The sequence below is a fragment of the Physeter macrocephalus genome, chromosome 7 (genome assembly GCF_002837175.3).
Source record: "Physeter macrocephalus isolate SW-GA chromosome 7, ASM283717v5, whole genome shotgun sequence".
Classification (NCBI taxonomy): Eukaryota; Metazoa; Chordata; class Mammalia; order Artiodactyla; family Physeteridae; genus Physeter; species Physeter macrocephalus.
In genome coordinates, this window is record NC_041220.1 from 32,959,972 (window position 1) to 32,975,004 (window position 15,033).

The 15,033-nt window shown below is 37.3% G+C and overlaps 1 protein-coding gene across 8 annotated transcripts in view; it reads right to left on the reverse strand.

Moving 5' to 3' along the window:
* Nucleotides 1–15,033, reverse strand: part of LRBA (LPS responsive beige-like anchor protein) — an 813,910-nt gene that overhangs the window by 661,552 nt on the left and 137,325 nt on the right. For all 8 annotated transcript variants that reach the window (XM_055085920.1, XM_028491755.2, XM_055085924.1 and 5 more), the window contains exons 12-17: nucleotides 11,897–12,005; nucleotides 11,436–11,588; nucleotides 7,323–7,491; nucleotides 4,914–4,993; nucleotides 3,568–3,630; nucleotides 1,137–1,234 (exon numbers count right to left, since the gene is read on the reverse strand). In XM_055085920.1, the coding sequence (XP_054941895.1) occupies nucleotides 1,137–1,234; nucleotides 3,568–3,630; nucleotides 4,914–4,993; nucleotides 7,323–7,491; nucleotides 11,436–11,588; nucleotides 11,897–12,005 (672 nt within the window). The remainder of the gene's footprint in view (nucleotides 1–1,136; nucleotides 1,235–3,567; nucleotides 3,631–4,913; nucleotides 4,994–7,322; nucleotides 7,492–11,435; nucleotides 11,589–11,896; nucleotides 12,006–15,033) is intronic.

The following is a 15,033-nucleotide window of genomic DNA, read 5'->3' on the forward strand; positions in this document are numbered from 1 at the left end:
TCTCTCTCTCTCTCTCTCTCTCTCTCTCTCTCTCTCCCCCTCCCTCTCTCTCACGCATACGCACACACACCCACAACTTTTTGGTTCTGTTTCTCTGCGAATCTCTGAAAATACACTACTTAAGTATAATGTATAAAGTCATCTTTTATCTTACAGAGAATGAGTACTGAAAGGTAACAAAAACTTTGTAATAGAGGATTGATATGGGAAATTTATTATAACTAAATCAGTAAATTAGTTACTGTAGCTGATCATCCAGCAAAGTAGCTGTTAAACTTTTGTAGCCCAATAACCTTCTCATTAAATGAAAGATTTAAAACAAAAGTATTCTCTTTTGTTACGATGATTGTTGCAGACTGAATGTGTGCTCCTCAATTCACATTTTAAAGCCCTAAGCCCCACAGTGGCTGTATTTGGAGATGGGGCCTATAAGAAATCAATTAAGATTGAATGAGGTCATAAGGGCGGGTCCCTGATTCAATAGGATCAGCGTCCTTATAAAAAAAAAAAAGAAGACTAAAGAGCTTGCTCTCTCTCTCTCTTTCTGTTCCTGCACACACAAAAAAAATCATGTGAACACACAACAAGAAGGTGGCTGTGTACAACCCAAAGGGAAAGCCCTCACCAGACACCAACCCTGCTGGCACCTTGATCTTGGGCTTACAGTCTCCAGGGCTATGGGAAAACAAATTTCTGGTGTTTAAGCCACCTGGTCTAGGGTATTTTGTTAAGGCAGCCCGAGAGGACTAATACAATGATGATTTGGGACTGGGGTTGGAAGAAGTTATGTTTTAAAGGGAAGATAGAGATCTTCTCTTGGATCACAATTGAATATTTTTGTTTTAGGACCTAAAGATAAGTCTGCTGAAGAATTCGACCTTACAATAGCAGTATAATAGCACCAACCATACAAAATACTGGAATGATTTGCCTGATCTGTCCTCACACACTAAATAGTAACACAGCCTCTATATTTAAAGATCTTTTCAAAAAACATAAGACATGAAATAAAAAGCTCTTATATCTTAAATCATTTTATAAGATCCAGTAATAATTTTCATATCTAAGAATCTGTCATTTCCAAACTGATCTCTTCTATTAAATATATTAAAATTCTTGAAATGTTAAACTCTTACCGTAACCCATTCCTTTGGTCAAAAGCAGGTATCATAGAATTAGGATGTTCTGACATTAATGCAACAAGCAGCTGTAGGACATCCATTAGATTGTCATCCTAAAATTATTTTAGAATTTTTTTAAATAAAGAAAAACAACGTATTTGAACAATGACTATTTCTCAAACAATTAATTTTAACTTAAAAAAAAAGTAGACATCTATACGAATCCACTTTTTGTAAGCAAACATTCTTTACATACACATATTCACCTGCATAACTCAAAATACACAACACCAAATAGTCAAATAATTTCTTAATCAAAGATATAAAATGTCTCTTATACTGTATCAAGATTTCCTAAAACATATTCCATTGATATAATAGATACTGATTTACAGATCTTTTTTTTTTAAAGGAAGGATTATACAGCAAGAAATTGGGCAGGGGGGAGGAAGAACAGGTTGTTCTTTTTATTACAGCAAGACGTATTGAAGCTTTAATATGCTAATAGATGTTGTGATATGGTAGTAGTGCTGGGGACAACATACGGTGTATCACTTTCTAAACTTATTTAACTAGGACCACTGTGCACTAAGCCTCTCAAGAAACTAGTTCTGAAAGAAGACCTTTTGGGAAATGACAACTGGATAGTTCTCTTACATTATCTGTTGTCAGTATTAAAGATATAGATGATCAATAAATGTTTATTGTGTCAACATGCTACTGTATATGGTATAATTTGATAACATTTGCAAAATAGCACAGGAATAAGCACATATGAGTACTGAAATCTAAAAATTTCAGGAAAATCCTTTACAACCTCTGTTGCGTATCATTAGGTCCTACTTGGGCATTACAAATCCAAAGACTAAAGGGAAGCAACAGTTAGTCATCTCTATGGTGCCCTGCCTCCAGGTTTTCATTCACTGCCTTTTGAACTTTTGCTGTGGAAGCTACTTGAATATTTAATTTTCAATATGCTAAGTAAATGATCTAGAAGTAGGGCACTGAGGCTTTGGAAAACTGTTATTTGAAGGACCTGAAAAATCCCTGATTTAATAGTTTCAGAGAAAACAGAAGATCACTGTGACTTCCAGTTTCTCCCTTATGAAATATTTTGGTCCCTAAGGGTCAAGAAAATCTAAAAATAAAATAGAATATCCTACTCAAGAAGAAAAAGAAATCACAATCATTAATGTTTGAGTCAAATATGATCCAATCAAGAAATTTAACCCATTCTTTTCTGCCCCAATTAACAAAGATAGGTCCAAACCATATCTCTCATTTATTAATGATTTTAAAAGGCACTATTTCATGCTGTAAGAAATATGTGAACTCAGAAAAAATGAGTTATAACACAGGAATGTAAATTATCATATAAATGTTGTGCTTTATATGAAATTAATTTCAGATTCTACTTATTTAAAACATGTTTAATTAGATTATTTAGACTACATCTGGCATATATTACATTTTTGCAAGGCTAAAAAATAAAGGAAAAAACTCCAGACATTTTAACCTATTTATTTTCAATCTCCTTTTCAACCATATAACTTTAAATCAAACATAAATGAGGTGTTTAACTTAACGGTATTTGATTATACAAAATCAGTGGGAAGATTGTTATGAATTTAAAAGTGCAATCAGGCTTCCCTGGTGGCGCATTGCTTGAGAGTCCGCCTGCCGATGCAGGGGACACGGGTTCGTGCCCCGGTCCGGGAAGATCCCACATGCCGCGGAGCGGCTGGGCCCGTGAGCCATGGCTGCTGAGCCTGCGCGTTCGGAGCCTGTGCTCCGCAGCGGGAGAGGCCACAACTGTGAGAGGCCCGCGTAGAGCCAAAAAAAAAAAGAAAAAAAAAAAGTATTTTGGGCTTCCCTGGTGGCGCAGTGGTTGAGAGTCCGCCTGCCGATGCAGGGGACACGGGTTCGGGCCCCGGTCCGGGAGGATCCCACATGCCGCGGAGCGTCTGGGCCTGTGAGCCATGGCCGCTGGGCCTGCGCGTCCGGAGCCTGCGCTCCGCGGCGGGAGAGGCCACAACAGTGAGAGGCCCGCATACCGCAAAAAAAAATAAATAAATAAATAAATAAATAAAATAAAAAAAATAAAATAAAAGTGCAATCATTTTTAGTCATTTTCATTATCTATTTTTCCATTTCTTACACTGGTTCCTGGAAATAAACTGAAAATATTCTTTGGTATAGTTTATTACTAGGTCAATGAGATCTAATTTTAACACTTTTTTAAAGCCTTTCATGATTATTCGCAAAGGCATCTTGTGGTAATAAAGAATATTTAAATGAAGATTGATAACATTTAGTTCCTAGATACATTTACTCTCCATTATAGTTACACATCATTAATGAAAGATTTCTTTAACTATTTTACTTTTAAAAACGCACATAATGCAACTTCAAAAAACAAAATCCCAACATATAAAATTCATGTTACCTCATGCATAGTGAGTAGATAATTAAGAATGGCCTGTAGCTCATCTTCCTTTACTCCAGAATCCTTTAAAAACATAAGACAAGTATCTTATGCTTACATATATAAAACTTTTTTGAAAAGGGAAATTATACACACGGATTTCTCAACTTGGTGGGTATAAAGAGATAATGTAATATAAAAATCTAAATTTAAAATAAAAATTCGGGGAAGCACTAAAGACATGCAGTATGCAACACAGTGCAGAAGTCAAAAGAGATAAGACATCAGTATCCCGTTTTTGGCACCTCATATGATAACCTATCTAGTAAAGCTTCAGAATCCTGACATAAGCAAAAATAATAATTAAGAACAAGTAAAAGGGTATTACTCAACACCTATCACTCCTCTAAATACAGAAGACAATTTTTCTGTTTATTTTTTCCTATTAAATTTGGACAGTAAAATGAACAGTTTCTAAAATTACCAAGTTAAAATGTCAGGTACTAAAAATTGAGTAGTAATTTCACTGGGAAAAACACTGTACTTTTAAATATGAATGCATTATGAAAATTTTCAAACTACTATATTATTAATCATAAAACAAAGCTGAAATCTCAAAAAAGAACAATAAGAATTAGGAAACAAAACACACTAGGAAAGAATAGAAACAGACAATTTAAAGGTTAAATTTTTTAATAAATGGAAATAAGGTATCTGATTCTGAAAGATATACTAACAGGTCCATTTAACATAATATTATGTGACAGCTAATAAAGCATTAAATTGTAAAGAATAAGAAATAAAATGATATAGGAAAATACTGAATAAAACACTGGCAACAAATATATTTATATATTGGCATCTTATAAAACCAAAACACCGTCCTTAAAAATAATATTAAATTTTACTTTACCGATAGTAGAATGAAATGGGACAAAATGTAATCATTTCTACCTGGTACATTTATACAGGAAAATTATTTTTCAAAATCTGAATGTCAGGTACAAGGAATCTCTAAAATTGAAACCTCCTTGAGGAGCTCTGTTGACTACCGCATCACCAGTTCTAAGAATAGCAGAAGTAATAGAAACTCAGTAAATATTTGCTGAATGAAAGAATGAATACACTTGAGCTCCAACAGAAATTCATATAATACATATTATGATTATCAACTTCCAATTCTGCATTAATGTTTATCAATTATATGCCTAAGGACAAAAAACAAACAAGGAAATAAATATCTTTCAAAGTTTTTTCCACTGCGTAAACCTATTAATAGAGCAAAGAGTAAACAAACCAAGATTGTATTTTAAGTGAAATTTTAAGTTCAATACACACATGCTATAGGGTGGGAAATATGAACTCACCTTCATCACCAATTGCTTTATGAACATCAACAAGAACGCTCGTAGAGAAAGCATTTCTTTTTGATTAGGTCGTGGTCCATCTTTTAAAAAGACAAACACATACACACACACTGAGTATTTCAAAAACCTCAAAGTTAAGTATAAAATTCTCAATCCCAATAGTTTTTCCACCTATTTATAAGAAACATAAAGGTCAGTTTCCTGAAGAGTTTAATGCCTCTAGAAGGACGACCATTCAATCTCACATGCAATTGTATATACAATGCTCCAAATGTACAAAATGGGTTATGTAGAAACTACAATGAAAATGTTTGTTTTGGGGTAAGGTCAAAGGAATTTTTAAACGTAAAAATGAGATAACAAATTTATATTTATTTTTAAAAGACTCTCTTGGAATTTTACTATGGTAACGTAAGTTTACAAAGAAAAAAGCAAATGAAAATCTAAACTTTATATGTGAATTTAGTATGAAAAAACTTTTTTCTATTGTTACCATTGTATAAGCTAATACAAAAAGCTCAAAGTACACCTCAACACAGTATCGTTCATGAAGAAGGGAAACATTGTGTTGACCTCCTCTGACATCTTCTCCTCTTCTTGAAAAAGTGCTTGGTCACACATGGCTCACATTAAAGTCAATTTTCATGTCTCAAACATACAATTCCCAAGTAGAAAGCTTTTGAAACCAAACACCCATTGTCTTAAGATCCTAATTTAAGTACTTGTCTGCCTCATATTTTCTGCAATTTTCCCCCCACTAATCACTATTTACAGCTAGTTCCTGGACCACCAAAGCATAGGACCACCATGACCTTGAACAGATCAATTAAAATAGGAAGAAAATTGTTTAAAATTTGTTCCACATGACAATTCCTAGATAAAGAATAGGTTACAGAGTTACAATACAATCGCAAAGTTTGTCCAGCTCTCTCACTTGAAGTATAAGACTTTCCCAAGGTCACTAATCAGTTATAAAATCAAGGCCAGAATATAATACTAACACCTAGGACAGTACATGACACACCTACAGCACCATGAAATAATCAGAAGGAAATTATAGCCTAGTTCTAGATCTGCCACAACCTCTCCAGCTTAAACACATCATGTAACTTCGGTATGTCCTCATAGCTTTCTAAATTATAGCTAGCATATTGTCTGAGAATAAATCGAGTTTATTTTGAAAGGGATAGAAAAAGTATTATACAAATATGAAACCTCGTCTTTGTAAATCATTGAACAACCAAAGCCTTTGAGTAAAATCAGAATGTATGCTGTTAGACTCTCCAGCATCTATTTCCTGATTTCAAGCAACAGCTCTCAATTTTTATACAGGGACTGAACCCATCTTCACACTCACATCATGTGTTTTGGAGGTAAGAAGGGCCTCTGTGCCTAGGTGGGCAATCTGAAGAATACCTGCCACACTGATGGACAAACGAGCCAACGAGCAACAGAGACTAAAAGGAACTTTTGCTGGAAATGCTCAATACAGGCAAATGCTCTTTTGCTGGATTTAAATTTGTGAGGATGTGAAGGTAGAGTGGTTGTCTGCCACTCTACAAAGAGAGAGATTATATGAAAAGAGCCAACACGGAAGAACTGGGAAATTGAGAGAGACAAACTGGGTCCAAAGGCTGTACCTTGAACCCCTGTACCAAGTCCTACTGAAACTGCCAGTTTATATGAGCTGGTTAACCCTCTTTTATGATATAAGCCAATGTGAAGCAGGTTTTGCAATACTTAAAACCAAAAGAGCCACCATTTGTGAAACTTTTTATTTTGACCCCTTCCAAGAACTACTGACATGATCAATGAACACTATCCTTCCAGTAATTTAGTCCTGATTATATAGGAAAATAATTACTGAAATTCTGTAGTTTCATTATATTATTTATTAGAAGCAGATACTCCCTACCCCTGGAAAAAATCTCCATCTCCCAAACAACTGTATGTCAATGATTCTCATTGGGATAACTGGACTCATATCAATACCAGTGGCTAATATAGAATTTCTTCTCATTCTCAATGCCTAAAAATCATCCTAGTCATATTTGCCCTCAAACAACTCATACTAGCAAAGTACCATCCTTCTATAAAAGTAGTGAGTTATTAACCTCTGGCAACCACGATTTAGGACAAACTATTAAAATTATCAACGAGATTTAAAATTTTACCATGATGAGATTTAGGAAAACTTCCGGAAGAGTGTAATAGTATTGGGAAAGACAGAAAGAGACAGAGAGAGAGAGAGAGAGAGAGAGAGAGAGAGAGAGAAAGAAAGAATGAAAGAAAGAGAGAGGGAAAGAGGGAAAGAGAGAAAGAAAGAAAGAAAGAGAGAGAGAGAAAAGAAAGAAAAAGAAAATCCTGATTTGCCATATATATATAATGTAATATACAGAGATGATATACCTAATCCTTTTGGGGTGATACCACTCCGATCCTGAGGATTCACTGCCCAATAGTAGTACTTCAGTGTATGCATGATGAGAAGCACTGTTCCAACTCTCCGAATGGCATTATATATGTTGACTGTACCAATGAATTCCGTGGACAGATAAGTATAGAGTGTCAACTGAACCTAAAGAATCAAAATGAAGAGCTCAAATCAAAGAAGCTGACCAGCATTTTACCCCTGTTTCCAGGAATACCCTCAGGCTGCTCTACTTGGACCATACTTGTTCCAAAAACCAAGCTGCTTAGCTTGATAATAACATTCATGTTAACAGATAACACATATCCACTGACACATACAAGCACACATACTCCTTATAAAAGCAGGCAAATGCTTCTTTTACAGTAGCACTATAAAGTAAACACCCCCAAATATATCAAATTTTTGCAGCACTATTCCATAGAAAAAACTGTTTGGTTTCTATTTAGCAATCAGCAATTATTCATGAACTTATGTAACTTCTTTATAATAAACCTACTACTTATGCTATGTAGAGTTGTTTTCAAAAGCTAGAAATTGTCTTTGTTTTAGAGAAAATTAGCAGCTGGAAAAACTCAAAAGAAAAAAAAGAAGTAGAAGTAACAAAAAAAAGTAAGAAAAAGTCAAAAGAAAGAAAATCATATAAAAACATGTAAAGCATATCTTAAGAAATATTTATTAGGAAAATAGAATTCTGTTATAACAGCTCATTACTACAAAGACTACAATTATAAAATTATAGTCTCTAAAATTCACAAACAATTATACTCTAGTACTCATAACAGCACAAAATAAGGACCACTTTTGGTCTACTTTCATATCGAAATCAAGAATACTTTATAAACTAAACAATACTAAGTACAGCATTAAATTTGGCCAAAACCCACACTACTCCTGATCATTTACAACTGAATATTTATGTTACCTTCCCAGACACTGAGGGCATTTTCATTTTTAACCCTGAAAGATAAAAATTAGTTGTGTATCTTCCACATGTCCTATAAACCATTAAGGTTCAATGAATTAGGGAGTCAATCAGTAATCATACATGGTAAAGAGTGGCAGATTCTGAACCACTTAAAATTGAGGCTTGGAAGATGATTGTAGTTTAGAAAACCATAAATATGCTATAATCCACAGACTTGCTGAAAGATAACATTACTTTGATGTAGCTACTGCTGTTCAAATAGATAGGCCCAGCTTACTCGTCACTGAGGATACATAGCACTTTCTATGACATGGTTCAAATTTTTAACCATGCTATTTCAGTCATGCAGAAAATATTTACCTCCACCTATATGTGCAGCACTGTATTATTGAAAATACAGTGGCATAGACACTGTCCCTCAGTAGCTGAAAATCTAATGGAGAAGATAAAAAATACACAAATTTAAGTGAAAAAATAAAAGGTAATAAAGACACCTCACCTACTGAAACGTAAGGAAGGTCATGTGGCAATAAACAAGTGCCATACAGCTATTAAATACTATTAATTCAGAAGCCAGAGAAATTATTTTAGGGTAAGCTAAAATAGTCAAGAAAAGTTTCACTAATAGAGGCGGTATTAAGGTAGCCTTTGAAGTTGAGTAAAACAATAGGTAGACAGAACAAAAGAGGAAATTTCAAACAGGGAAAATGGTAGATGATATAAAAAGTTTCGCCAAATCTAGAACAACCATCCTCATTCTTGACTGTGCATTAAAATACCTGAAAAAGATTTTAAAAATACCAATGTCTGGGTCCTGTCCCAGACCAATTAAATTAGAATCTAGGGTGGAGGGAGTGTGACTCTGGTTTTGTTTTGTTTTGTTTGAAAAAAAACAAAAAACAAAAAGCCTCTCCCAACTAATTCTATAGACAGCCAAGATTAAGAACCACTGCTCTAGGATAACCTTTTGTGCCCACCTAGACACTGAGGACAAGTGAGTTTTTCACATAGAAAGCCTAGAAAGAACTGGCGTGAAGACCTAATGCTTTATTCTGAAAACAACGAGAAACCGTTACAAGTCTGGAGGCCAAGAAATGATCTGATGAGAGCGATATGTTAAAAGCATAAAGGAATTCTGACAAAAAGTGATAAATTAAGATATGGAAAAGTGGAGAAAGTCAGTCTACTGAGAATGATACTATAGTTAAAGAAAAATGAACAGGATTTAACAACAACATATTGGAGACCTCAAGATTATTCATATTCTACTTATGAATAAACCTTTCCTCTTTCACTCTTTATATAATCTAATAACCACACAAATTATACATTAACATCTGTCTTTCCCATTACACCTAAATTCTATGAGGGGAGGAATCAGATCTGTCTTGCTCACCACTGTATCCACAGTGCCCAGCATAAAGTAGCCACTCAGCAAATGAAAGACTGCTACCTACAAGAAAATTCATCTCTCTTGTTAGGTCATTTCAAAGCCTGTCTCTGAGCAGATCAAACTTAAATCGATATTATAAATGACTGTGAGCACCCTTTTCCAAAGCAAAGATTGATTCATACATCCATACCCTCAACTTTGGTAACCAGAGGTGAATTTACCATGAAGCTAATGAAGCTTAAACTTCATGCCCACTCATCTAGACATGTTCCTTCCAAGACCCTAAACCTAATTTTGCACGCAGTATGTTGTATTCTTTTTCTTAAAAAGCTCCTTCCTCCCCCAAATTGTATGACCTTCAGGTCAAAACAAACTTTGCATCTGCCGTTGTTATAACTACCTTTATAATAAAGTTAGATATAACCCCTCATGGATACACAAAGCAGAAGGCTGAAACAAAAGTTAACTTTAATATTACCAAATCAACTGCAAATTCTGAAGAGGAAATTAAAGAAAATTATTAACAAGGAAAAGGTAAGAAATAGAGTGTAATACTATGATGGACTTAAGGAAACGATACAATGAAAATTTTTAAATATTCCCCTACAGTAAGTATCTCATAAGAAGAGGCTTTTTGACCACTTCAAAAGAGGCCCAAAGCCTTACAAATACGCTGCTTAGTAAGACAAAGAAGTGTTTAGTAAAGGTTTAAAAAGTAACTTGAAACAATCCTTGAAAAGAAATAAGACTGAGGGTCACAGAAGAGAAAGAGGTCAAATTTGAACCCAGAGATAAAAAGCTACAACCTCCAGCTGCCTCCTTTGATTATTTCCAAATGGCAATCAGAGTCAGCAGCTGTTTTTCTCCTTAACATTTGAAAAGAGCAGCTGAAAGTAAGATACCATGACTCCAGAAAAGCAAAAAAGTCTGCAGACATTTTTTTCTGACAACTAGAGTAAGTATGTGTTACTCCAACCTGAACAATGGTAAACACTTGCAAGTGAACCAAAAGAGAGAGGGGGAGAGAAGAAATCAAATTTTTAGGATAACTTAATAGAACATTAGGATTTATCAAAGGTTTTATTTAAATATTTTATCACAAATTCACTTACGTTCACTTAATGTAATTGATTTGCTGTTACAGTACTAAATAAATTACTGTGTAAAATATAACTGTATTTAATAATTTGAATTAATATGAAATTAAAATGATTAAATGTGACCTGTATAGCATGGAAGCCTTCAAGAAAGGGTGACATTTCAGCTGTTCCTGTAAGAATGAAACTCAAGAGCTCATCACTCTTGGTTGGTGGAAGGAATATGTGTGTATAAAAGAGGGAGAGAGAGCACAGTATGTATTTATATATATGTATGCATACATACACATGGATACATAGATATATATGTATGTATATTTGCAATAGAACAGAGATACAGTTGATAGGAAACATTACATTTACACTGGAACTATCCAACTTTGGTTTAGTAAATATAAATCAAAGTCTCTCTCAAACAAAATTTTATTTGATTTAACAACAGAAAATAAAGACTATGGTTTTTTTAAAAAAGAAATACTGATATTGCTTTAGGAAGGGAGGAAGGGAGGGAAGAAATACTGACTTGCAAAAGTATATTTAGTCAAAAAATGCATTCCACTGAAATCTTACATAATAGCATGTAAAAGGATAAAAGAAAATCCTCATAATTATCACTCTTCTCAAGTACAAAAACTTACTGAACATATTAGCACAAAATCAATATATGTATTACCTTGGCTGGGGTATGAATCCATATAGCTGGGTTAAGAAGAATGTGATCACACAATTGCTTGAGTAGGGGCATCCCATTCTGCAGATTACTCAGATATTTTGAAAATGCAAGGCAAAGTTCAAGTACTGCTCTGCTGACATGGGATTTGGAAGACTGCAGAGGAAGATATTTCAAAGGTCACGACCAACACAAGGCAAGGTAAGTAAATTAAAGGCTGTCAATACCAGAAAAAAGTAGGTCCACAAATTATGCTCAAAGTTAAAGATGCCATGAGACTCAATACCACATTCCTCTAATAAAGCAGTGGGGGCAAGTTAAAACAACAAAAGGTTATTTTAATTTAGGTAATTTTATATAACCAAGGAGACACACTGGCAGACAGAATTTCTCAACCACTTAGGAGACTAAGTTTCATGGCCTGCAAATTAAGAATCAAAAATGTAAAGCATTTGATACTTTACCTTTTCAAGACTATATCCTATTACCAAAAATCCCTTGCAGGCAAGCATCTGCTCTTGCATAGCAACTGAGTTCTTCAACAACTCCATGATAAAAGCCAGCAAAGTTGAACTGTAATAAGGAAAAAGACAATGGTTTGAAAAAATATATTCTTTTTTTTTTTTTTTCGATATGCGGGCCTCTCACGGCTGTGGCCACTCCCGTTGCGGAGCACAGGCTCCGGATGCACAGGCTCAGCGGCCATGGCTCACGGGCCTAGCCGCTCCGCGGCATGTGGGATCCTCCCGGACCAGGGCACAAACCAGTGTCCCCCTATCCGCTCCGCGGCATGTGGGATCCTCCCGGACCAGGGCACAAACCAGTGTCCCCTGCATCGGCAGGTGGACTCTCAACCACTGCGCCACCAGGGAAGCCCAACAAATTCTATTTTTTAAAAAGGGGGGAGGGGCGTTAAATAGATGCAGTCTTTCATCTACCTTAATAAAAAGTTCCTATTCCAAGGAAATTGACACTCTACTAAAACGGCCTCCAACATTATTTTAGGACTAAAATTTACTGTAAGATTAGGATTATTCAAATATTTAGTTCATATCCTTTATCAAAAATATATTAATAAATGAATCACTTAAAAACAATATGAAAAACAAGCATTAAATAGAGCAAAATTAGGAATGTCCAAAAACAAGTAATAAAATGGCTAACATAAGTATATTATAAAAGCCCTAAAGAATGGATGTAACTTAGATGAACAAGTGTATTCAATTTTAGAGGGTTAGAGGCCAACTAGAAGGAAAAGATGTGGAGCAAACAGATTAGGATAGATAGCCTCGAAATGTGTTAGGGCTCTAAACGGGCCTAATTGCAACGGAGCATAGGGTTCATAAAGGGGAAAATAAGAAAGTAAAGCTGTAGACAAACTGAAGTACTTGAATAATAATTTAAGAATTTTGTTCATTATCCCAACAGAAAAATTGTTAAGTTGTAAGACTACAGCCATGCTCCCAACCTCACAACTTGTAGGTACTCAAAATGGAATGGAATAAAGTTGTCTGTTACGTCCTTCTCAAAAGTCTTGAGAGATTCCCACAAAGAAAGGGAGAACAGCCAACCTCCTCCACAAAAGTACTTTTAATTCCAATAATGTTGAAGGAGAGGAGAGAAGATGGCGGAAGAGTAAGACGCGGAGATCACCTTCCTCCCCACAGATACATCAGAAATACATCTATACGTGGAACTGCTCCTATAGAACACCCACTGAATGCTGGCAGAAGACCTCGGACCTCCCAAAAGGCAAGAAACTCCCCCACGTACCTGGGTAGGGCAAAAGAAAAAGAATAAACAGAGACAAAAGAATACAGACAGGATCTGCACCAGTGGGAGGGAGCTGTGAAGAAGGAAAGGTCTCCACACACTAGGAAGGCCCTTCGCGGGAGGAGACTGCGGGTGGGGGAGGGGGGAAGCTTCGGAGCCATGGAGGAGAGCACAGCCACAGGGGTGCGGAGGGCAAAGCGGAGAGATTCCCGCACAGAGGATCGGTGCCGACCAGCACTCACCAGCCCGAGAAGCTTGTCTGCTCACCCGCCGGGACAAGCAGGGGCGGGGAGGTGAGGCTCGGGCTTCGGTCGGTCAGAAGCTGGGAGAGGACTGGGGTTGGCTGCGTCAACACAGCCTGAAGCGGTTAGTGCACCACGGCTAGCCGGGAGGGAGTCCGAGAGAAGTCTGGAGCTGCCAAAGAGGCAAGAGATCTTTTCTTCCCTCTTTGCTTCCTGGAGGGCGAGGAGAGGGGATTAAGCACGCCGCTTAAAGGAGCTCCAGAGATGAGCGGGCCATGGCTATCAGCGCGGAGCCCAGAGACGGGCATGAGACGCTAGGGCTGCTGCTGCCGCCAACAAGAAGCCTGTGTGCGAGCACAGGTCACTCTCAACACCTCCCCTCCCGGGGGCCTGTGCAGCCCGCCACTGCAAGGGTCCCGGGATCCAGGGACAACTTCCCCGGGACAACTACGGCGCTCCTCAGGCTAGTGCAACGTCATGCGGGCCTCTGCCTCCGCAGGCTCGCCCCGCATCCATACCCCTCCCTCCCCCTGGCCTGAGCCAGAACCCCCGAATCAGCTGCTCCTTCAACCCACTCCTGTCTGAGAGAAGAGCAGACGCCCTCGAGCGACCTACGCGCAGAGGCAGGGCCAAGTCCAAAGGTGAACCCCAGGAGCTGTGCGAACAAAGAGGAGAGGAGGAGGTCTCTCCCAGCAGCCTGAGAAGCAGCAGATTAAAGCTCCACAATCAACGTGAAGTGCCCTGCATGGGTGGAATACCTGAATAGACAGCGAATCATCCCAAGTTGAGGAGCTGGACTTTGGGAGCAAGATATATTATTATTTTCCCCTTTTTCTCTTTTTGTGAGTGTGTATGTATGTGCTGCTGTGTGAGATTTGGTCGGTATAGCTTTGCTTTCACCATTTGTCCTAGGGTTGTGACAGTCCCGTTTTTTTTTTGTTTTTACTTTTTAAAATTTTTCTTCTTAATAATTATTTTTAATTTTAATAAATTTATTTTATCCTACTTTAGTTTATCTTCTTTCTTCCTTTCCTTCTTCCTTTCTTTCTTTCTCCCTTCCTCCCCTCCTTCCTCCCCTCCTTCCTCCTCTCCTTCCTCCCCTCCTTCCTCCCTTTCTTTCTTTCCTTTCTATTTTTTCTCCCTTTTATTCAGAGCCATGTGGATTAAAGGCTCTTGGTTCCCCAGCCAGGAGTCAAGGCTGTGTCTCTGAGGTGGCAGAGCCAACTTCAGGACACTGGTCCACAAGGGACCTCCCAGCTCCACGCAATATCAAACGGCAAAAATCTCCCAGAGATCTCCATCTCAACACCAAGACCCAGCTTCACTCAACGACCAGCAACCTACAGTGCTGGTCAACACTATGCCCAACAACTAGCAAGACAGGACTATAGCCCCATCCATTAGCAGAGAGGCATCCTAAAATCATAATAAGGCTAATAAGGCTACCAACATCCCCAAACGCACCACCAGACGTGGACCTGCCCACCAGAAAGACAAGATCCAGCCTCATCCACCAGAACACAGGCACTAGTCCCCTTAACCAGGAAACCTACTCAACCCACTGAACCAACCTTAGCCACTGGGGA